The sequence below is a fragment of the Thunnus thynnus genome, chromosome 3 (assembly GCF_963924715.1).
Source record: "Thunnus thynnus chromosome 3, fThuThy2.1, whole genome shotgun sequence".
NCBI classification, from domain to species: Eukaryota; Metazoa; Chordata; class Actinopteri; order Scombriformes; family Scombridae; genus Thunnus; species Thunnus thynnus.
This window is the reverse complement of record NC_089519.1, coordinates 25679710-25705043: the sequence shown is the minus strand read 5'-3', so window position 1 is coordinate 25705043 and position 25334 is coordinate 25679710. Positions and strand designations below refer to the sequence as shown.

The following is a 25334-nucleotide window of genomic DNA, read 5'->3' as shown; positions in this document are numbered from 1 at the left end:
CTGTTTGAAGAGTAAATATTATTGGATATTTCTAACACCACCGTCTATTAAGGCTTATTAAGGCTTATTTATTAAACACAGTGTCTTGGTTCTTTTAAGTTTCAGTCATAGGTTTGCCTGAGGAGACAAAGCACCAAAATCACTGCCTATTTACTTTTCTTTTTTTTTTAAGTTTCAAACTCCAAGGCTTGCCTGTTTGCTGATGTTTTACACATTTAAAAAGAAAGTTGTACCCATGAGTTAATGGGTTAATATCAGTCTAACCCTCCTGCTTTGACTGTGTCCATACAATGTTGGCCTGTGTTGGCTGTTGTGGTCCGGACAGTGGCACCACCTCCACCCTCTGCAGGGAGAGAAAGTGCTGCTGTGAGCAGGACACACTGCAGAAACTTCTAGCGGACAGGATAGAAACCGATGTTTTATCGACCGTGTACAGAGATGAACGAGCACTCAACTGCTCCTAAAGCGTTATTGTTTATTTAGACAAGTTATTTTCTTTCTTTATTTTCTTTATTTTTTTTACATTGTTTTAAATCCCGATGGCTGAAGCCCGGAGAGAAGAGGAGGAAGAGGGGGAGCGCAGAGATCTGCGGGACGTGCGGAGCAGAATCCAGCCAGCAGGTATGTTTGGGAATATAGTGGCTGACAATCCTCTGATGAGCTGAATATAATAATTTCATCTAGTTTTAAAATAGTATATATATATTTTTGTAGTTCAAAATAGGACACAATTTAATTTTGACGTTTGAAAACGGGCAGCAGTGGAGTATAAATTAACCAGACGTTTTGTAACTGGCGCTGAAGTGCAATTAAATGATTTGTTTAAGTTGTTTTGCGTGTTTAACACCTTCACTACAAATCACATAAACATTACATCACTGTTTAGCTATCCAGACTGCTGTGTTTTAAAAATGTTAATGTACTTTTCCCAGGCAGCCATATTTCCCCCCATTAATTTCTGTACAATGAAAATCAATATGATCAATAGACTCTTGAAACTTCTGGAGACTTATAATTCATCATAGTCTACATTTGTTTTTGTCAAAGTTATATTATCCTTTCAGCCCGGATGGATATGAAATGTCTGCACTGCTAAGAATAATGTAAAATTCACAAAAGTGAATGCAGACTTGATGTTCATAATAATGGATTGCACAAATTAAGCACATTTCAAGAGTCTGTCATTTGATTTTCATGACTGGAAAGCAATGTCTGTTTAGAAAGGAAGGAAAAATACATCAGAAATCTATAACTGTTCTTCATGCTTTTTGAAAAGACGACATGATTTATAGTTACGGAGCCAAACATGCCAAAATACTAGTATGGTCCTTCAACAACTCAATGACTTATCCTCTTTTCACACACAAAAAAACTGTTTATATGTGTCGTGTACGAGCAGACACACACATCAAAAACATTAGACTTGTCTTTAGCATGGGTGAAAATCTTGAATAACCTAAAAATATCTTTACTAAGTGTGTCAATAGCTGTGAAAACATGGGTGAAACAAACATTAGATTTTTTTTGTGTGTATTTGAGCTTTGACATCTCTCCTTCAGTTGCTATGAAACACAAAACTGTATGAAGCAGTGTGGCTGCAAAACCTGCAGCTGACTGTCATGTTTATTCTACTGAGTGGAAGTGACGGTTAGTAAAAAGTATTTTTTTAATATTTCTTACAAAATACCAGACAGGAAAGTGTGCTTTTTGCTAACTGTACACATCCAGTCTAAAACAATAATTTGATTAACAATGACTTGACGTTACAGATAAAATTCATGAAGTGAAAGTATCATTATTACAAGCCACTGGCCTCTTTGTTCACCATCATCACGCACCACTGATGAGTGTCTCGGTAGATAAAATATGTGGCTGTTACAATTAAAAGTAGCTGCAAGCAACAGAGCTGAAAACCTGTTTGTCTGTATCTTTTTCTATTACTGTAACATTATTTACCTTTTCAGTAAACCAGCTAGTGGGTACAGAAACTTTGGCTCACATCTCATAGTAATGTGTGTCACTTTAAGTTTTGATTTGTCTGTACTCACCCTGTGATTTACCTTAGTGAACAAACATTAGCTTGACATACAAGCAGAACTGTCTTAGTCATAAGTCTTAGTTAGAATTTCTTTCCATTACGGTCCAGAAGAAAGTTTCTCGTCAATATGACACGGTTTCCTTTGTTCGTCATTTTCTCAGCAACACCTGGTGTTCAAACACTTACATCCCCTTTTCCCCTGTGCCCTGCCCTTCCCAGCTATCTGCAGCCGGTGAATCAGCTCAGACTAACCCCCCTATACCCCCCCACCCAACCGCACCCCGACCCCACCAGCTGTCTAGATGGGAATTCCTGTCAGTCCCTCTGGGCAGACAGGCTGCTGTGTCATGAACAAGTTGTCATTTCTTTTCCTCCCCCTTTTAAAATAACGTTATAATATGATGCATTCCATCATAAGTGGTTTGCATTGGCCTCAGAGCATTTACCGTGTTTCAGGTAGTTTCCGCTGTGAATCACTTGTCTGCATTGACACCATCTAATCTTCTCTGACTAAGGTGCACATCAGCTGCTGACATTGTGTTATTCACACATGACACCATAATCTGTCCGCTTCACACAAAATCTGTTGTTTTGACCTGGATTTTATCACAAATTATGCTTCATTGTTTAAATTTTACATGAGGTTGGTGCTGGGTATCACGGTTTGGCCTCTAAATCCAGAAATGTTGTATTTATTCCAGCATGTATCACTAAACTTGTTAGAAATTGTCTCTAACTAAAGTTGGAGACAGACTAAAACTAAACTGTCATTGAGACTTTTCTTATTCTGTCTTCTCTAGTATCTATAGAGTTCTGGCTGGAGCAGCATGACACAGAGAGACAGAGAGGCAGATTGTTTTTCTTTCTTTCCCTTTGTTGCCAGCCTTCTCGCCAGCTGCTCTGCGACTGCTGCTGCTGTGCTGAGTAATGACAGCATGTGTTCAAGTGAGAGCGCGGCTGTGAAGGGAAACCTCTCCTGCTGACCTCAGCAGCTTTGTCGTTCGCTTGTGGTGTCTTTTCAGGTGTCAGCGTTCCCCAAATACGAGGAGTATTTACTGATTTGAAACTTTATGAGCTTTTTCACTGGAAATGTCAAGGAATGTGAGAGCGTTTTCCATTTTCTCAACCTCAGTGCTTAGTCAGTTGAATAATGTTAAATGAGCCTTTATTTGGTAAATCATATGTTAAGTAAATCACTATTCCAAGAGTACTTAATGAGCGAGTATAGCACACTTTGTGCAGGTCAATGTCACTGCAAATTAAAATTGCTCTTTCAAATAACTCCATGTTCTGTTAGGGATGGTAATGCTGGTTGGTAATGTGGGTTCAGAGTCAAATATCTCGATACCTGTTGGATGCATTGTGAGGAAATTTTGTACAGACATTCAAGGTTCAAAGAGTATAAGTGATCTCATGATGGTCACACCAAATTAAGCAGTTTGACATAATTGAGAACATGTTATTAAGCATCCTTCCAAACAATGTATGAACCTGGACCTGACCAGTGCTCAGTTAAGAGCTGGCATCATTTTTTGGTTTCCACCCAGTCCCACAGGAAGTCAGAAAATGTCAACTATGTGACTTGGATGAGGTTGAGAAGGAAATGCATTTTATTTTCTGCTGTCCATTGTACCATCATCTTAGAGTTAAGCATTTCCTGAAAATGTCTGCTGGATATCCCAGTCTGTTTGTCCTGACAGATGAATGTAGATTACAATACACATTCACATACAAGGTGGTTGAGATAGCCATCAACGTGTGAAAGTTTTGTGTGTTTAATTAAGTGTATATCTGATATAATGTGTTTTAAAACAATACTGTGTATCGACTTGATTTCCTTTTCTTTTGTTCTTCTTGATCCTGTAAGAAGAGTCTTGTAAACCCATGTGGGCTGAGCACCTGGAGTGTATGACACTCCAATAAAAAAATCAATTCATTCAATTACTGTCCTGTAATCTTTGGGTCATGAATTAGGTCAACACTGATAACAGATGAAAACAATTACAGGGCCCTCACCTGGTTTATATTCACCTAAAAAAACTGACATAACCTGTAACTTGTTTTCCCACAGGTTATAGCAGGATCAAATGTGTTGCCTTTCGATCTACATACCAGTGTGTTTTTCCTTGACACTCTCATTAGTGTCCCCTTTCATGGCTAAGCTCATAATACACAATGCATAACGCTCTTTATAAATGTCTTGTATTTGAGATAACATTGTCTCAGTGCTGCACACTTTCCTACAGCTCAACCTAGATAAAAGTGAAGTGCTGGTTATTGGTACAAAGGCCAATGAACTAATTTTTACAGAGACTTAACCACAGCCCAGCCAACTGGTGAGCTATTAAAATGTTATTTTTGAGTCTGCAGTATCACTAAAACTGCTACTTACCACCTCCAATTATCATCATCATCAAGTGCATCAATTTCCCACCCAAAGCTATACAAAAAGACTAATGTTAATATAGTCGGCTCGACTTTTGTAAAGCAATCTATGATATGACTGAGAACTGAGAAGAAACTTTAGAAGACAAACAACACACATTACACCTATTTTAAAGTCCAAAAACAGACCTGTTAGTTTTTATATTGATTTTAAAATTCTCAATATATATTTTCAAAGCGCTTCATGGTCTTATATCAGACTACTTATCTAAAATGCTTTTAATATATGGACCAGAAGGGCTCCTCGGGTGCTTTGGGAGTGTTTAAACTGAGTTTAGTTCCTGTGCTCCAGGTTGTTTGAACAGACTCCCAGAACATCACAGAGTAGATACTTTTAAATGTAAACTCAAAAGCTTGTTTTTTAGCCTGGATTTTGCTTAGAGTGTTTCTATGATCATAAGCTGCCTCTTAATGTTTGTGGTTTTTAGTATTAGCTGTGTATGTGTGTACTTTCCTCCAATTTATTTGCTTCAGCATTTTGCTTATACTTGTGTGCAATTGATTCAGGCTTTTGTTTTGTGTTCTAGATGTAATTTGTCAGTTGTCCTAACCTGTATGAAAGATGCTGTGTATATAAAGTTTAATTAGTTTATTTATAGGTTCATCTTTATTTTTTTAGCCAAACAAAAAGGTAGTGAAGTTGATTACTGTAGCACTTGTAGACTCATGCCAGTTATGGATGGCACAGAGCGACCTGCATGTCCCTGTGACCTTTTACTTGGCAGGAAAAAGACAGTGCAGTATCGTGTAGCACAACCACAGCTTCCTGAATGACCACATTCCTGTTCGTTAGATTGGCCAAGTAAACACAGGAGAGCTGAGATATTACAAGCAGAGCCCTCCCACTCTTCTCTGTTATCTGTGGGTGTGTGACTGCAAGCCTCGAGTTCTTTTCCACATTGAAACATCACCGAGACACTCATTCGGTGGACCTGGAAGGAGGTATGGAGATATCCATGTTGATCCTGGAGGTTTTATATTTATTGGTTTAATTCCTCAGCAGGTAGGGTGCCTTGTTGCATAGTATCACCAAAGAGTCGACTTCCGTTCAAGGTGACACAACTGTGTCTTTATGTTACGTTTGTGAGACTGCACATGTACAAGGAAGTGATGATACTTTGTTTAAAATACCAAAGCTTAATTCTTTGTCAGGCAAATGCTAAAAAGACTTCCCACCATTAAGTGAAAGTACAGAATCTCTATTCTCACGTGTTGTTAAAGTGTAACTTGAGGCAGCAGCAATAGCGGCACTAAACAGATAACAAGTAACAGGTGTGACAGGTGGATCTGACTGTGAACGAGGTCATGGTTTCAGGCCCACGGCATTAACAACAAAGCTGACTTTGCCGCTCATATTTTTACTTCCTCCAACAAGTGTTGTCTCAAATGGGAGGACTACACTTGAAATTACTCCTGAGAGATTAGATTATTTGCGTTAATGATATTGCTCCTTAGATTGGCCGTTAACTAATAGACTGTGATGTGAAAGCTACTTTGTTTACATCTTGTTGTTTGATTAAGACATGAAAATTAGGTCACTGCCAAATACTAAAGCAAATAATAGAAGTAAGTGTATTGTATGTGTCTGAAGCTTTGCCTGGAAAGTACCAGTGTAGCCGAAGTACACAGTGCTTTTTGTATGGGAGTAGTTTGTCTTTCAACAAACATAATGTACAGTCAGTGTGTCATCTAGATACAGTGCAGCAGACAAAATTAAATGTACATTCATGAAGTTTAAAAATGAGGAATGGTGTAGCATTGTCATCATAGTTTGTCTTTATCTTTTAAAAATAACATGCATCATGTTTACATAATAATTACTTCTTTGTAAATTTAGATTTGAAAGCACAAACACAGTTGTTTTACACTAACTGGTTCATCAAGATTGAATGGTTGATCCTGTTGATTAGAGTTAGGTTCTTGTATTTCTTGTTTAAACAGTCCAGACTCTAAACAGAAACAAATAGGATTTTAAATGAAACGATACCTGTGAGTTCAATTACTGACTCTCAGCTTCAATTTGAAGGTGTTGAAATCCACACCAGATCAATAGCCTATGAATTGTAACCCTTTTTACATTAGAGTCCCCCAATTTTTGTAGAATCAAAATCTATGGGAGTAGGTTGCAAATCCATTTACATTAGTGAGTATCTAAAGTCTGGTAACCATAGTGATGCTTTGCTAGGCCTGTGCTGCATTTCTTGCCCATTTCGGTGACTTTTACCTTCAGTCTTCTCTTCATCAATTGAAACACGTGATCGGATGCATTGAGTTCATGTTTCTCACTTGGCCAGTGAAGAGCATTCCACTCTTTTCCCTACAAACTCCTTGGTTGCCTTGTTTGTATACCTACCATCATTGTCCTGCTGTTATTCACTAAATGCATATACAGAAGTGCTAAAAGTTCTTTTCTGTTCAATCAATATGGATGTGACTGTGAGCACCTTCAAACACCCCTAACTTACAAACTGTGTCACTGTCCTGCTACTGACACACAAAGGATGGTCGATATGACCATATATAGGAAAAGAGTAACGTCCATACACTTACTCCAAAGCCACAATTTTTATTATTCAAATAGACAATGTTTTGATTCAAGTCAGATCTTCATCAGGTCAAAATGTATATATTTTCTTTTCCTATTGGTGCTGTACATAGGTGATATAATTGTACCCCTTCAATATGACCATATACAGTGTATCATGAGATGATATAAATTTGTCTACCATCAGATTTTGCCATATGGTTCATGGGGTGGTAGCAACCCCTTAATATTTCTGAGTGTACAGTATTAGGCCATCATGGGCTATGCTGTAAATCAATGAGCAGGACTGTTTTATGGTAATATTTGATTTTTACATTGATTTCTGCATCAATGTGATAAAGTGTTCCAATTTGTCAGGTATTTCATTCACTGGACAAGGCAAAAGCAGACGTTCAAATCTGGTCAGTTTCCATAAAATGTACTGTATCCTGTTAATATCAATATTGCACAAAAAACCTTACATATATTCTGAGAGAGAGATGTATGATAGAGATGAGTTGCCAGGATGCTACCGTTGTTACAACACCTCACTTATGGAAATGGTAACACTGTTTTCCTTCACAGATCTTCCTGAGAGAACCAAGCCAGATCATTTTAATTCCAGGTATGCCATTTTCCTTCTTGAACTTGTGGTTTTATACATCATATCTAGTTGTGTAGCTTCACCAAACTGAATCTGTAGCTGGCAAAATAACACTGTCCCTTTAACAGTCAGATCTGCTGATGGTGAGGTTGTGAATGGACCAAACAATGCACTGATCTATCCTCTCTGAATGACAGACTGAGGTCAAAATGGGGACGGATGCATCATGCTGCTTTTTTAGTTGTTGTTTAGAGACATTAAGGAGACTTTCTAACTGACCCTTGTAGACCTCAGCAAGATCAGGGAAATGATTTAAAAACATAGTTCATGATAGATCACACAGGATATGTTAAGATCCTGGTGTTTACATCTTAAGTAATCAATTAACTTAACCACATGGAACAAAGAGGTGGGCAAGGATTTTTTGGTTTTTCCCCCAGATAGTTTACATCACCCTGCTGCAGTCAGTCCTTAATGAGCAGGATATGTGTTAATGATACGCCTGCCTCCTCCGTCAAGGGAATTCAACATAGCCTTGATGAAGAGAGTGTTGGCGCAGAGTATCATATTAGTTTAATCCCTGCACAAAAACAAGGGATCTTAATGTAATATTGCCGCTGCTGTGAAGTGAAGACAGTTTAGGATTAGAAAAGATCTAAAACCTTTTGAGAGGAAAACAGTCTGAGGATAAAGTGCTTGGTTCCTGTCTGGAGATGATGTAGTAAACAAGAACAGTCATTTGAATTATGATTGTTACGCCTATATTGACCTAGAAGTGGTACCATCCACTGGTCATCATGTTTTTGTAAGGTAGGTGGATTTTAAAGGAGCACATAACCGGCATTTGTTATTCATGTTATGTTATTCTTCTCTCATGTAACTTTTTTACAATGCTGGAGGCATGTTTGGTGATATAAATCTGTGGCTTTTTTTTTTAAACCCATATATAAAATATTTATGCTGAATAGTAATGCAGAAGTGAACTAATCACTCCATTTGCTTCTATTCATGTGTGTCACTTTTATGTTTACATCTCAGTGGGCAATAGTTTGTTCCCTCAGCAATCTCACTGCATACTAAAATGCACTATATAGTGTATCTTACTGTTTCATATTATAATGCAGACATCTTAAAATCTCAGTCATAAAAGTATCTTTTTTAAATCACTTCAGCCTGTTTTATTGTATTTCCTTTAGATTTTACTTTTCTATTGTTTTGCCCAGCCTCTTTTATTCCCCTATGTATTATCATTTTCCTCTTTTTAGTTTAAAGTTAGACATTATTTTAAATATTTTGTCATTAGATACCTTAGCATCAACAGTATAAGTAGCTGCATTGCCAGAACATATTGTACTTTGTTGCCCAGCGGCAAGTGAAGAGATTTATTTTAACCATTGAGTCACCACTAAGGTATGACACTGATCTTTTCAGTTTGTGTCCCACGCCTTAGTGATAAATGGATTTCCTGTTGTGTTCTGTCTTTCAGCCAAGGGCCTCTGTCTTCTATACGAGCTGCTATCAAACGAAGTAAGTTTGCCGACATCAAGGGTTTGTCCCTTGAATGTGCAGTTTGTAGAAAGTGAAAAATCCAGAATTATAATATGCTTTATATCTGAGACTAACCTGAGTCCTTGGATGACAGCATGTCAATTGTGATAGTCTAGGATAAACACATTGTTTTTAAATGAAAGTTTTCAACCAGAAATTTGATGAAAGCTTGATAGCTTGCTTTTAATGAAATCTTCAAGTTTCCATCTGAAATTTAAAAAAGCAGTGTAAAAAATGTGATATACTGTATATAGATTAAATTAAAGTGCTGAGCAGGCAAAGTTATGACAGTTCATATGACTTTTTTTCTTCCTTCAGCAAGAACAAACTCTCAGAGTGACCATACCAGAGACAGAAGGTAATGTGAACACAACTATCTTTATAATCCCTGTTTATATTTACTTGATCATTGTATACTTTGCTGCTCATTAATGCTGATTGAAATACACTAAGATCTACAAAATTTACATCTAATTTGTTGCATGTTGCTTTGCAAATAACCATAACAAAAGCACCATTGTTTGCCAGCAAGACACAAATCGAGGAGTCAATAACAAATCATTCATAACCATTCATTTTGGCATTTTTAATGTGTCACATAAATATAAACTGCATTTCAGGCGACCAGAGATCACCATCATCTCAGCAGAACCTCTGGTCAGCAACAACTGGTTCCCAGGAACGTCTGTGGTTTTCTCACCTCCCCCTCAGTCAGGCTGGTCTGCAGGCATCCAAGCTGTTTCCCAGGTAGGCCTGATCTGAATGTCTGTGACAGGGCTTAATTCAATTGGCTATTTGCCAGTATGTGGAGGTTCTCAGAGATTAAGTGTGGTATGACTGTGCTGTTGAAGAATATTTCTTCCTAATGAGGGAAAAAAAAACACTGAACGGGGTCATAGACAGAATTTTTGAAATACTTCGGTGTGAGCTAAAATCCCCCCATTTTCAGAAAGTTTTTACTAGACACCAATTTGGTCTTATTTTATCATATTTTATTTCTTCAGTTAAGTGTTAAAGAGTACGGTCTAGACCTGCTCTATGTGAAAAGTGCCCTGAGATGACTTTTGTTGTGATTTGGCGCTATATAAATTAAATAAAATCGAATTGAATTGAACACATAACTAAGTAAAATATCCCACCACATACTGTAAATGCTAAAGTACATGGGGAAATAATATGTGTGCATGTGTGTGAACACCTTTCTTTTTCATGACTTAGCCCCCACCATCCTATGACCAGGTGATTAAAGAGAGCCAAGAAGAGCACATTTTCAAGCCTACTGCAGCCCCCCGCCAGTCCACCTGCACCACCACAAGTGCCACGCAGACCGACCCTGTGAAGGAAGACAACTCCACTACTGTCCAACAGTGCGTTGCCACTCCACCGACAGCAAAGAAAAGATCTGCTGGTGAGGCATTTGAGAATCACTTGTGGTCAGTTTTAAGTTTCAGTCTATTTCTACAACACAAGATCATTCTTTACATTTACCTGCAGGTAAAAAGCCGCAAAAACCACCAAGGCCATCATTGCCGAAACCAGTGGACAGAGAACCGGCTGCCGAAACTGTTGGACCCAGTGATGAGAAGGTTGCAACAACTACAACAGAATCCACAAACACTGAGGAGCAAAGTGACTCTAAGACTGATGTAAAAGAAGCCAACCAGGCAGACTCTACTCATACATGTACCAGATCTGTTACTGTGCACTGGGATATTCCTGCAAAACATCCTGCACAGCTTCTGTCTGCCTCTGCTATCTCTGCTGAAAATACTCCTTCCTCTTCAGACTCTGAGCACAGTCAACGCCCCGTTCCACTTCCTCGTATAAAATCTCGAAAGCAGACCATCAAGGAAGAAGCCAAAGTTCAGACTTTGGTCAAACTCAGTGAAAATTGTGACAGCGTTCAAGTCATCTCAGGCACTGATCCAGAGGATTTCTCCTCAAATAAGTATCTAAAGGAATTGTTGGAGGTCTTTAGTGTAGAACACGAGTGTGAGGAGAACGGTGATAACCAATCAGACGAGGCCTCTCAAGGTGAAGATGCTAGTGGCGAGATGAGTGCCGGCAACAGTCAACGAAATATCCGGGCCAGGATCCAGGCCTTTGAGAGCCAGGCTGAAGATGGAAATGTGGTTGAACCAGCCAAACCAGAACCTCTACCCAGGAAGACCACTAACAGACCTCCAGTTGCTGCTAAACCTTCGATAGCTTTTAAACCTCAGTTTAACCACAGTGTCGATAATGACAATCAAAATGTACCAACCACAAACATCCCCCAAAGCCCTACACCAGCACCTAGACCTCTGCAGCCTAGGAAATCCGTGGGATCGTCTGTAAAAGAGGAACTAGACACTTTACTTGCTAAGGGGGCCGTCCCACACCGGTCACGTCCTTCATTATTGACCAGAGCCAACAGCATCCATGAGGAGGAAACTTCAGCAGCTCCTCCTACATCTCCAGTGAAGCCTTCTAAGGAACCTCTGAAACCCAACCTTAACATTAACAACCACAACTCAACCTCCGCGGTCAAAGGGAATGAGTGTCTGTCAAGTGAGTAGCATTTAGTTTTGAGGTGGATATTGTGCAAGACAAAGAGCACTCCTCTGTGGGAAAGCATCCTATATTTTTTGTGATTGATTAATCTGTGGATTAACATATTGATTAATAGTTTTATCATAATAACACACTTTTCAGAACAATGTGCTGTACATCAGTCAAAGCAATCAACTAAATAGAAGCAACATAAGTTTTGTCTACAAGGTCAAAAATGATGATGTCAGTTGTCAGAGCCCAAAGTTTTAAAATGGCTGTCATTTTCCATAGTAAATATATATTTCAGGGAAGTTTGACCTTTTGCGAAATGTGATTATTCGCTATGTTTGTGCGTTGGATAAGATAGTTGATACCACTCTCATGTCTGTGCGTTAAGTATGGAACTAAGGCTAGGAGGCAGTTACCTTAGCTTAGCTTAGCTTAGCATAAAGACTGGAATCGGGAGTGAATCCGTCCAAAGCTGTATTCGTCAAGAGTATGCAACTCCCTGTAAAACCACAAATTTTTACATTTCTGTTTCAGATTAAACACATGAGATAAAGGCTAGCTCTCCCTGTCTCCAGTCTTTATGCTAAACTAGGCTGACACTAAGCTAGTTTGAGTGCTCTGAGTGCTTGAGTGTTCTGGATTACATATTAAAACTTGATTGTGATGACATGTATCCTAAGAAAACAAAATATTGTTTAGTGTAACATAATCAATATACAATCATCTCTGTGTTCAGATCACATCCCAGTCAAGCCCCAGCGTAATGTGGACAGCATTGAAGGCTCATTCACCAGACAAAGTGTAACAAGGAGACCAACCACCATCAGAGTTCCCAGCAAAACTGATTCATGTGAGTTCAGTGTACGGTAAACCATGTGACTGTTGAAATATTGTCTGAATTATGTCATAATATACTGAAGTTCATTTGTTAAAAGTGTTTTGTAGAACTGTGTTTTCTAATTTATATACAGTACTCTGCACATACTGTACATACCTTTCTCTATTTTTAAAACTCATCATAATGTAAGTTTTCAGTATGTTTTAGTAAAGACAGGTCTCTTCTCAGTTTCAGATCATTTTCAGGACAGTCCTCCTCCGCTCCCTGCTCAGAAGCCCATAGGCTCCCTGAATACCTCAGTGAACCACAAACAAGGCCTGCCCCCCATCCCCATCCTCTCCACTCAGGTAGGATTTGCATCACTGAACAGAGTTTTGAGAGCACTGGCTCAGAAAATCCCATCTTCTTATATCAAAAGTTTCCACAGCATTAAGGCTATGCCTTATGTTTTAGACCTGAAAACACACTAGGAGGGTGGTGTTTCTTCTCTTACAGTGCTTTTGAGTTGTATGTTGGTATTTGAGCTTTTAATCAAAAAATAGCTCTTGAGACTGCTTGCCTGAGTGCTAATAATGTGTTTCTACCTTTTAAACTATGATGTGGTGCATTCTGAGCCCAGAATGTCCCTCTCAATCAGGTTTATCTTGTCTATCAGCTGTGTGGCTTACCTGCTTCATTTCCTCTGTTTTCCACAAACAAAGAAAACCATTGTGGCTCCATGAACACATTGCCTGCCATTGAGCTGAAGCTAGCTGTGGTTTCTATGGTTACTATGGTTTCCAGTACTGTACACCGATTCAGTGAGTCTGTTTTACTGCTACTAAAAATGCACAATTGGATTCTTCTGCAGGAGTCTTTCAATGTTGGGCCGGAGCCATCACTACCATCTCGGTGAGTGAAGGGGAAAAAATCCTCATCAGTAAAATTTAAATGTTAAGTGGTAGTGCACTTTAAAAAAGATGATGATATGTAACTTGATGATGGTGTTGCACTTCAGGAAGCTCAGTACAAGCAAAAGCCTCCCACCTCGCCCACCTCCAGCGAAAACAGGCCCGGGAAGACCTCCCCCACCCAGCCTGCAAGCCACAGGTCGATCCCATTCAGGACCACGGCAGGCTTCACCTAAACCCCAGACACAGAAGCCCCACAGGAAGGGACCAATCTTACCTCCAAGGCCCAACCCAGGCCACCGTCTCTACAACAAATACACTGTGAGAGAGATCCCACTGCACACCTGTGCGCTGTCACTATGTATCAAACACTACATGATGAGCATTTGTTGAATTTTTTTGCTTTCCTCCATCAGCTTCAACTTCCCCATGGAATCACTTCCTCTGACTACAATGGGAGCAATACAGGAGAACTGTCATTTCAGGTGACAAAACTAGCTTAGATATTACCTTTACATAAAGTGCATTATTTCACACATTAAATTACATTGTCAAGTCAAATCCACAATGATTCAGCAACAGTGAACACTTTTTGTTGCCTTTTTCAATAGAAAAATGAAGTGCTTCTGCTGCTAGAGGAGATTGACCACAATACATTTGAGTGCCAAATTGGAGACACTAGAGGTAGAGTCCACAAGTCTCACATGAAGGTGATCACTCCTCTTGACTCCGTCTCAAACATGTCCCCATCACAGGTAACTTGTCTTTCATTCAGGAGTAAGCACATGTCTCTGATACTTGAGCATCACTTTCTCTTTTGTGCCCACCGGGCTCTGATACATTAACCTAATAAGAGGTTCTGTTCTCTCTACAGAGTGCTGGTTCAGGTGGAGCTGGGTCTGGGCTAAAGGTTCAGGCCATACATGACTTCACACCAGGTGAGACATCAGTTTTTAAAAAAACAAACAGCTGCTGGTAGTGACAATTTCATAATACCACTGGAATAAAACAATATATGGATATAGTTTAACATTTTGGGTGTGTAGCCAAGGCCTGGAGGAGATTAGTTTAGCATAAAGACCGGAGACAGGGGAGAAACAGCTAGCATGGCTCTCTCCAAAGTTTAAAAAATCCACTCATAAAGTTCAATAATTATATCTTGTTTATTTAATCTGAAATATAAAAACAACTATTTGTGTTTTTTGTAGGAACAATTTAACATGTTAAGAGATTATTAGAGGTGCTAGAAAGCTGATATTTTAAATTTTGGACTAGGCTAGCTGTTTCCCCCTGCTTTCAGTCTTTATACTAAGCTAGGCTAACCACTTTTGGCTCCAGCTTTGTACTTAACACATAGACATGAAAGTGGTGCAAATCTTTTCAATTCAGTCATGGTAAAAAGCGAATAAGTCCATTTCCCAAATGTCAAACTATTCCTCTGACATGTTTTCATTATTAAAAGATAGATACTGGCTGAAAATAATCAAAAGCAGTGTAAATTTTGTCAAAGGATTTGTTGTACTTGGAAGTTGGATTATATTTTTGGTATCATAGATGACTGATGTGTATGTTCTTGGCACAGAGGGTCCAGGAGAGCTGAGTCTGCGGGCAGGAGATGTCGTTAGCATGGTAGAGCAGGTGGACAGCAAGTGGTATAGAGGCACTTGTAGAGGATCTACTGGTTACTTTCCTGTCAATTATGTCAATGTGCTGGTAAATGTCATTTTTTTCACACAGACATCATATATGCATCACACCTTTTTGGAGAGTTTTACATTATGGCTGAGAAATCTCTGACTTGAGGAAATTCATTATCATTGTCTTTTCCAATTAGTCAAATTCACCAAAACCCCTCGTTGAAAGGAAAGCGAAGCCATCATCTGCAAGAGTCAGGTAAAGTTTTTACATCATATCAACCTTTGCACTAGCATTTACAAACTAACATGATGAATTAACCTGATATTTCAAATGTTGCATACTTTTGAAGTGGCCCGAGATGTGTGGCAAGGTTCGACTTTGAAGGCGAGCACAGCGATGAGCTGTCGTTCTCTGAGGGCGATGTGATCCAGTTGAAGGAGTACGTGGGACAGGAATGGGCTCGGGGACAGATCGGCGTCTTTACTGGAATCTTCCCTCTTAACTTTGTAGAGGTCATCGAAGAGCTGCCTCCGCCTCCAAGTCAGCAGCAGACACAGCCCAATAGGATAGCACTGCCTGGTAAGATTACCTAGAAGACTAAATCCATTCTTTTCATTATGTGCTGATTTTGGTTAAGTGGTAATATTTTATAATACATCAACATTTTATCCTCTTGATCCTCCATGGAAAACAACAGAGCGGCTGTGTCCATCAGTGAAGAGCCTTTATCCATCCTTTTTCTTTGTGTTGGCTGGCATTTTACTCTGTGGCATGCCAGGAATGTGTGCTTCTGTTTCTGTTTCATTACATAGCTGTTTACAATAGGTCTGTTTACACACTCATGCAACTAGGTCCGTAGCCGGGAGTTTAGAAATACTGGGCTCTGAGTCTCCAAGTTTATTCATTTATATTTTTCATATTTTATTTATCCAATTATCTGTTCAAATATTTTTTCTGCATGTTCCTTCTTAAATCAACAAGTATTTATTAAATCAACACAACTAAGTGAACTCAGAGAGACTAATATACCCGTCTTCCTACCACAGAATTAATACTAGATTATATAGTTTTTTCTAAGAAACTTCCAATTAAAATTATAAGAAAATTACAGACCTGCATATAAATTTGTAAAAAATTAAATATACTGACTTTAAGAATACTGTAATCACCCCAAAAATGTGCAAGTTTTTAAGTGCAAAATATAAACTGCCATAGATTCAATAATGTTTTTTCTTTTCCTCCCCTGATTGGATGTTATATAGTTTTCATTTCAATAATATATTATGATAATTTATAATACATATGTATTATAATAATTTGTCTTTTTTTTTCACAGGCATGGGTGCCTCTCCCAGTACCCACCCCAAGGTTGCCAAAACAGATCAGGTAATCAATATTTATATAAAGCAGAAACATCAATAAGGAGAAAATATCAAATAAAGGTCTGTTACAGTTAAATATTATGCATGTGTTCTGTTTTAATTACCATTTGTACCATGTCTTATCTTGTCCCGCTCCACTCTCTAGGCATCTCAGGCCACTGTGGAGTGGGTGGTGGCTCTGTATGACTTTGCTGGGAAGTCAGACGACGACCTGTCCTTTGAACAGGGCGACCGAATCCTGATCACCCAGCATATCAACGAGGAGTGGAGCTGTGGCAGGCTCAACGGCAGAGAGGGCATGTTCCCAAAGGCTTTTGTTGAGAGCAGCGCTGGTATGAAGTTCTCACGGTGTTGTTGAAATGATGAAATTACTGCCCTCTACAGAGTTCACTGTTATCTGCACTAGTTCCAGTTTGCCTCAGTTGTCACTGAACTCATCATCAGAGTCAATTGAGGCAAATAATTAGATGGCACATCAATGAGACTGTCTTATGTTTTTTTAAAAATCTTAATTACATTAAAGTTAAATATTGTTGGCATTACAGTTATAATTTGCTTTTCATTATTGATCAATCCTCAGATCCTTTTCATAATTGATGTGGTCTATATAATGTCAAAACATGGTGAAAAAAATAATTTCTTAAAGCCCAAGGTGACATCTTCAAATTGCTACTTGTCCAACCAACAGTTGAACATTTTTGAAAAAGTCAGTCTGCACTCTCATAAGTCAAAGAAAATCAGCAAATCTTCAAAGTTGAGAAGCTGGAACCAGGTTATGTTTGAGATGTGTACTTGAAGCTACTTAAACAATTAATCAGTTTTCAAAATAGTTCATTTTCTGTCAATCAACTAACTTTTTCAACTCCATAATGGGCACTAATAGTCAGTTTTTTAAGACCAACGTCATTATTATTCATTCACTGATATTGTGTATACGTCTTTCTCAGCAGGCCAGCAGTTGTCTAATACACAGCAGAATAAAGCTGCCGGTGGAGGGAGAGCCAAGGCTTTGTTCGACTTCGCATCAGACTGTGATGAGGAGCTCTCTCTGAAGGTACGGTGGTTCATATTTCTCCCCCTATTATGAATAATTTCCATAAATTCACAGTTCAAATGATATCTATTGAAAGCACCGCCACTAAGAAAGCCTAATTCCTTCTTTTGCAGGTTGGGGACATTATCACTAATCTGGAGTCCATTGATGATGAATGGTTTCTGGGTGACTTAAAGGGGAAACGGGCCCTGGTCCCCAAAAACTATGTGCAAGTACTGTGATAGACATGTGGCTTTCAGTACAAAATAAAGGGGACACTGTTGGATGACCAGAACTGAAACGAGGCCTGAGGACAAATGTTTTTCGTAGTGGAATTCATAAACATGAACTTCTTTTAACTGGAAAGCAGTATTTCATCTCCAAGTAGTGCGACATCTGTTTTCTTGTGTAGCATCAACTTAAAATGAAGTGTTTACTGAATGATTTATCTTGGTTATAAATAAATATTGTGTGAATCTGGCTGTCAATTTGAATTGACGTACAAGCTATTTTGGATCCTTCACCAGTTGTACATTTGCACCATCTAGTGGTTTGTCTCTTCCATTACAGTTTGATCACTTGTTGCATATCAAAAAAAAAACAACCTTAAGTTGTCATACTTTTACTTTTCACCTACAAAACCTTGTTTATTGATCACATGGAATAAAACTTAACAGATCAGACCAATTCAGGGAAATGGAGTGCTTACCACCAGATTAGGTTACATAAATGCTTCAGTAATGTGACAATTTTGGCAGTAAAATTGTTATAGAAGCATCAGTTTCCCCTGAATTGGCAGAATTCCAGAAACTGATCAGTTATCTTCTAATGAAACATGACTTACTGTTAAATCCCACTTACTGCTTATTCTCAAGTCACTTAACATTCATTGTACCTATAACATTGGCAAACTACCACCTTGCAATACAGTATTAATGCTGTTCAAATGTAACATGGCAAATGTAATGGTCAGATTGAAAACAAGTGTCAGATTTTTTTTGTAAGGCTTCTGGATATGATTTCACTGTTTGTACAGGTTTTTATTGTGTCCAACTGCTGTGTGTGTATAAAATGTTGCAGCCCTTCTACTGTATGCACAAAAAGAAGATTGAAAGAACACAGTACAGTTTGTGGTCATTTACATTTTTTATTAAATCTGTCAAGGTGTTTAGACTGTCTCCTGGATGGGGGGCTCGTAGCCATCAGCCCTCTCCACCTTGGCTCCAGTGTCGTCACCGGAGGCCTTTGCTGCACTGCCGGCACCGCCCTCACCATGGAGCTCCATCAGTTTGCCCACTGCAATAGAACACGATAAGAGTTTAAAAATCAGGGTGATGATTCAAAGTTAAGAGGGCATAAATCCAACCCATCTTCAGAGACACTGAAATGGGGATCCATTTTTTGTTAGGGATCATCAGACGATCTCTAATGGATAGTAATCAGGAGATCATATGGGACCGAAAACAGTCATCATGTGTTCCCTTAAGTACATAAAAAAAAAAAAGAATAGGTGTATATCCAGTACTGTTGTGTACACTTACACTCAAACTTGGGCTTCTTAAGCATCTTGACCTTGCGAACGTAGACGTCGTGTAGAGGGTAGATGGACTGGCAGGCCTTCTCGATGTCCTTGCCAACGCTGTCTGGGATCCTGGAACATAAAAACACAACATTTTAGTATTAGGGTCACCAATCTTTTTCAGAGATGTCACAAATCAACATAAACCATCATGTTTAACTAAACATCACCTGATGGTAAACCCAAATACAAGAAATTGAATCCGCAAAGCCAAGACTTGACCTCTATAATTGGACACAACCCACAATCTAAATCAGCCATTTTGATCACCACTAGCATTAGAAACATGCCATGAATATGCAATAAAATGATTATTCCAGTTCATTTAGCGGCAGGAGAAACTATGACTTACAGCTTGTTGACGACTTCCTTCAGGTCGTTGGTCTGAACCTCACGGGTCATGATCTCCATCATCTTCTTGCGGATCTGGCGGACCTGCTGGTGCTGGGCGTAGGAGGTCTTTCTGATCTGGTTGGTGCGCTTCTTTGTGAAACCCACGCAGAACAGACGCAGAAGGTAGCCATCGGTGGTCTTCACATCCACATGGGCTTCGATCATGGTCTGAGTGGAAAGAAACAACATTCCTGGTTAGATTTTGAATACTGCATATACATATATATTGTAGATGGAAAGGTGGCACTCTCAATGTGAACGTTTCCTCGTTGTGTTCCAAATGTCCTCTCTGTAGTAATGTAACCTCTGCTGTGCTCACATTCCCTCAACCTGCTTCTTACCAGATTTCCTTCATCACCCAAAATATTGTGTTTACAACCTGTAGATGAGTTGTACCAGACTGCATTTTGGTTTACTTGGCGTTGGATATATATTTGCTACTCAATGCCTTGTAGATAAGTTTTAGAAAAACACCACGGATTACTGATGTATGACCATATGTCTTGCAAAGTATGTATTTATTCCAGTAATTACAGTTTTAGAATTTACAAGTTATTCAAGATAAAAGAAATAAGTATCCACTAAAACATCAAACTAGCTGTGCTGTTCTTACATGTAGATTGAGTGCAATAAATATAGCCAAGCTGCGGTTTCAGATGAGAAAAAGTTGCACCTTTAAGTCAGAACAATACAAGTCTGTTGGCTGCACTGTATCGTGCCTACTGCTGCAACTGTCAGTGGAGCGAGTTTCTGTGCTTCCTATGCATTTTATCCTATGAGTACCAAACAGATGCACTGTAAGTATAACTAATGTCCCTGCTTAGCTTCTGATGGGCTAACATGATTTTTTTATGGTTCATGTTTAACAGTTTGCTGCTACTGAGCTCCACTGTTGTGGGACAGTAATCATCAATACCATTTCACATTGTGTGGTTCAGTCAACTACTATCAGAAATAAAGATACAAAAAACTGGTCCATAAACGCAAACCATGGTAAGGTGTTACCACCAGAGGAACTTTCCCAGGGGACTAAGAACTGTTTTCAGAACTCAAGATCTAATCCTAAATGTATTCCCTGTGGGACAGCTCAAAGTGTGATAGAAGTAGCTACTTCACAGATACTACGGCTGCTTCAACTTGTGTACCGCTTCATTCATAAAAACAGTACTCTAGTATCGATACTAACATCATATTTTCTTTACCAAAGTTAAAAACTAAAATATGAATTTAGTTGTTTCCCCAATTCAGAAGAAATAAAGAAGCAAGATGCACAGAGTATGCAGGTGGTTGTGTGAGCTAGAGTGAATGAGAGAAATAGCACTAAATAAAGACTTGTTTTTAAATGTGACCATCATAAGACTAACAAACACTAAGCAGATCATTAACTGTGGAGAGGCGCTCTGAGTTTTCAGCCTCATTTTCCTCCTCTACATGTCTCATTTTCATTCACTCATTACATTCAAATCAAACACTAGTCACACAACATTAGATAAGAACAACATGACTCTGGGGTTTTATTCTCATTTGTAAAATTTGAGTTTTAACCACAGTCATATAATCTGTCAATTTACCAAATTTTTATGGTTCTTCAGATGCAGTGGAAACACAAACAGGAATGCACAACAGGAATTTTTTGTTCTAAGGTCCTCTGGCTCTATTGATCCTGGAATGTTTTTGGTAATAAAGAGTTTTATATTGCCATCACTTGTTTAACTATGGTCATACGTATTATGGAGGAATTACTGCATGTTCGGAGACATTAAGTACATTAGTGACTATGGTTTATGAAAACATGGTTTCCCCCCACCTACACTAGTATTCTTACAATATATTATATATTCCACCGATCTCACTGTAAACAGTGATTATGCCTAAATGACATAACTGCATTAAGTTTTTAGCCCTTTCTGCAGTAGATAAAGCATCCATGCTGTTATCTACCAGATACACTCAACCTGCTCAGCTCTTAACTTCTATTGTTGGCTACTACTGCAGCAGTCTATCAAATATCTCAGTAGACACCTGAACTTGGGTTCCTCTCAAGTTGTCCTGGCTGTTCCTCATCCTTCTAGTCACAAGCTCATGTCACATGTACACTATCGCTGCTTCTAAAAACAGTGCAGCTAATGCTGGAGGTTCACTACGCTCAATTTAACCAAATCAACATTCTTTGGTGAAAATAACATAAAAACAAGGCTGGTATCGAACCTCAAGGCTTTTAAAGAACTTATCAATATGGGTCAAATATGCTTGTACCGTTTCCTAATTCTTGATATTGTTAATAAATCACAGGGCATAATGGGTGCAGTGAAATATTGAGATGTACAGCACTGTTCGTGAAACATGTAATCATTACCTGCCATTTCTTGACCATGGAGCACATTTTGTCACGGGTCAGGTCCATGCCGTGGAAGTTTGTGAGGCAGTTCTTGCCCTGAACATCCTCAGTGATGAGCTTGAACTTACGGAAGGCCACCTCATCGTTCTGCAGGTCAGCAAGGCTCACCTCGAACACGCGTCCCTTAAGACCGTCTGAGGCAATTCCTAAGTGGTGGTGAATAACACAAGAGGGTTAGAAAACAAGAACTTAAAGGACTGAATAAAAAGGTAGTGAAATTAGAGAAATGTACAGAATAGGAAAATCAGTTGATCTCATAAGTAACCTGCAATCATCATCTGGGACTGAAACAGTTTGTTATTCATTCCCATTGTATCAGAGTATCATCTTTAGAGTCTGCCATGTATTAAAAGTTTATCTGAAGCCAATATGAAGCTTCAACCGTCCAAATGAGCCAAATCAAGCAAATATCTTTCAATGTTATAGTCCTTTTAATGTCAAAGTCCCTCTCTTTGTTAATGTACTTCCACCGCAGCTCAACAGGGAAACACTGTCCGAGGAAACACAAAGAGGGAATTCGATGCTAAAAAGACTGTAAATGTGGCAGATAGGCACTTTATTTGACTTGCTCAGACTGCTGAAGCCTCACAAGCTTCAGATAAACTTTTCAATGCATTTTTGCACAAAATGACTGTGTGGACACACTGAGGCCCCCCATCACTTACATTGAAAGCGCATTTGAAGGGGATCTTTTAATAAGCCAGTATGAATAGGAGGAATGAGTACAGTGATGAAAACCTCTTTCACTGGTTCATTTGGGCATGTGACTGTTATTTTAGGATGGACTTGAAAAATTGTGAACCTATCCTCTTTAACTACAAACAATCTCATCAATCCTATCAGTGACAATGATATAGTTCAGGAATAGTGTGCTTACATGCACAAGGGTAACAAGAACTAATAGTTAAGTTGCATTTTCACACTGAAGAGATCGGCTGAAAGGTTTGTGCTTGTCACTCTTATATTACAAAGAAGATGAAGACAAATATGAGCTATATGCGAACCAGTTTACCTCCAGTTGGAACTGGCACTATAAGCATAATATGTCAGGCAGTCCGTTACGGCACACATTGACTACATATTAAGCAATTTCACTAAATAAAATGCAGACTTACTGGTTCCCTGGGTCCTGGTGACCAAGGTCTTGCCAAGATTGCGGATGTTGAACATAGCAGGTGCCTTGACATCATACCAGTCCTTCTTGGAGAAAGGGTCCACACTACAGGAGAGTAAGAAGTATTTAGCATTCATTTAAAATCCATTACTCTACGCGAACACACAGCTCCAACCAAAACACAGACAGCTTGTGAGATAGAGTTAGAGGCTAACACGCACTGCTAAGGACACTGCCCGGGTTAGCACGCACCATAAGAGGATTTGGCTCAATCGTAGTTATTCACAAATATCCAGCGACTTTTTCAGCGCTTGGACACACAACTTGGGTTGTTCATTAATGTCAGTACCACTATTCTTATCATTAAACACTCTATTGTGGAATTTGCCTACCTTATTGATAGATATGATCGGCTAAATCAATGCTAACACATAACTAGCAGCATTTGGCATACTCACGTTAGTGGCCTTAACTGTGCGGCCAAACTCGTACGGTTATTACTGCTTTATTTAACGTACTCAGAGCCTGTTGGATTAGGTATATACGTCTAATTAAACCAACTATAAAACGTGAAGATGTAATATCACAGAGTCAAAGGAAACAGCATGTTACAACTGCATCCAGCGCCACAGAGGCCGGCGGCGAAGAGGTTAGCACTGGCCCCGTAACATCCACTTAAAATCAGCTTCATCCTTCATATTTTTTAGACCCAAGCGTTACTAGTGTAATAAGCAATACGTATTTTGTGCTCCGGTGTAGGAATTTTCTACTTACATCTTCTTTTTGGCACCTTTTTTGCCGCCTTTGGTCAGCCTCTTATTCTTGCCGACTGCCATGTTGGCTACAGGGAGTGAAAGAGGAGGAAATACGAAATCACGCGAGAATTAAAGAGACCGATTTCGTGAGATTTGTCCTATCTCGCGAGTCCTCCGTGCCTTTTTTTGGTGCCCTCTGCTGGTAAAAAGACTAAACAGTCCATTAGTCAGGGGTTTCATGAATTAAATGTATTTGTTTGTGTTTATTGAAGCAGATAAGTTAAGTGTAAGTAATTATTTGAAATTCACAAGCAACAGATAACCTCACTGTGAAATGTAATTACTAGTGGGCACTAAATTAAGTTTAAGTTTAAATACACTTAGCTTTTAAATAGACTAGTTTAAATGGAAAACCAAGGTTTTGAAAATCATTTTCAACAGATACATACAATAGAAAGGAAAAGAAAGAACAACAGTTCCCTAATGTAAAAGTCCATACAGTTTTGTATAAAACATTTCCAGTCTCCATCCTAGTATTTCTCCGGCATGTGTGAGTTCTTTGTTGTTCTTGAATTTTACTACTTTCTAGGCAAACTATGTCAGTTTTATCATCCCTCCTTTTGTCTCATTGGGCTTGTTCATGTGACACATCAAAGATGAAAACAGCTTACATTGCATATGTTTACAATTAAGGCGGTGAATATGATCATAATTCTAAAACCACATCCAATACACTGCCAAACCACTCAGATCAGGACAAGACATGACAAAAACTATTGGTAGAATGATTTATTTAAAGATTGCACAAGAATAATAAATGTAGGTGTTAAACTGCCTTCACGGTGTAAAATGATCCCATTTGTTTCCATACTGGAGAATGAAAAAAGGACCCTTGATAATTGTATTGGTACCCAATATAAACCAATACCCAAGTTTAGAAATCAACTGATATCAGAAGAGAAAAATAAACAAAAAGTATTCTTAATTTCTGAATTTGTGGACTCTGGATCGATCGATCGATTAATCGATCGATTAATCGATCGATCAATCAATCAATTTTATTTACAGAACGGAATCACCATTCAGCATGGTCCCAATACACTTTACAATTAAAGAGAATACATAGGACAAAACATACAGTAAGCAATTAAAATAATGAAAATTAAAATAAAACAATTTTAAAACATATTAAGAACATCAGTGTTGAAGGGATGTTAAAAGATGATGGACCTGACTAAGTAGCCTGTAATGAAATGAATAAAGGTTTTCAGTCTTGCTTCTTTAACGAGTACTGGAAGGTCACCCCACAGATAAGGATCATGGTAGGCAAACGCTCTGAAGCCAACTGATTATTTGTTAACTGAAGGAATGACCAGGAGACTAGAATTGAAAGAGCGAAGAGGGTGTGCCAGTGTATATGGTGTAATTATCTCAGATAGGTAAGGTGGTGCAAGTACATGCAAGACTTTATAAGTTAAAAGAAGAACATTAAAATCAGCTCTAGCTTGCACTGGTAACCAGTGAAGAGAGGCCAAAATGGGTGTTATATGGTCAAATTTTCTAGGTTTTGTCAAGATTGTAGCTGCAGAAGACCTTTAGTAGCACAACTAGGAA

The 25334-nt window shown here is 38.8% G+C and overlaps 2 protein-coding genes across 5 annotated transcripts; one reads left to right on the top strand and one right to left on the bottom strand.

Moving 5' to 3' along the window:
• The first annotated feature begins 373 nt into the window (after window positions 1-373).
• On the top strand, window positions 374-17975 carry sh3d19 (SH3 domain containing 19). Of its 4 annotated transcripts, none has more exons than XM_067584982.1 (21): window positions 374-621; window positions 7593-7632; window positions 9098-9138; window positions 9478-9517; window positions 9780-9906; window positions 10378-10567; window positions 10654-11709; window positions 12437-12550; window positions 12767-12885; window positions 13389-13429; window positions 13536-13749; window positions 13845-13913; window positions 14040-14183; window positions 14303-14366; window positions 15011-15141; window positions 15263-15321; window positions 15416-15645; window positions 16403-16452; window positions 16594-16780; window positions 17399-17502; window positions 17616-17975. In XM_067584982.1, exons 1-21 carry the CDS (start codon window positions 540-542, stop codon window positions 17721-17723), a joined length of 3210 nt encoding a protein of 1069 aa, XP_067441083.1. In that variant the 5' UTR covers window positions 374-539; the 3' UTR covers window positions 17724-17975. The 4 variants fall into 4 exon arrangements, with proteins under 4 accessions (XP_067441083.1, XP_067441084.1, XP_067441082.1 ...); XM_067584983.1 differs by having other exon boundaries at window positions 375-621; window positions 10399-10567; window positions 17396-17502; XM_067584981.1 differs by having other exon boundaries at window positions 380-621; window positions 17396-17502.
• Window positions 17976-18608: 633 nt separating this feature from the next.
• rps3a (ribosomal protein S3A) lies at window positions 18609-23862 on the bottom strand. The gene is made up of 6 exons (XM_067584986.1): window positions 23740-23862; window positions 22967-23070; window positions 21810-21997; window positions 19413-19621; window positions 19023-19132; window positions 18609-18777 (listed from the first exon to the last, which is right to left on the bottom strand). Exons 1-6 carry the CDS (start codon window positions 23799-23801, stop codon window positions 18650-18652), a joined length of 801 nt encoding a protein of 266 aa, XP_067441087.1. The 5' UTR covers window positions 23802-23862; the 3' UTR covers window positions 18609-18649.
• Between the last annotated feature and the right edge of the window lie 1472 nt (window positions 23863-25334).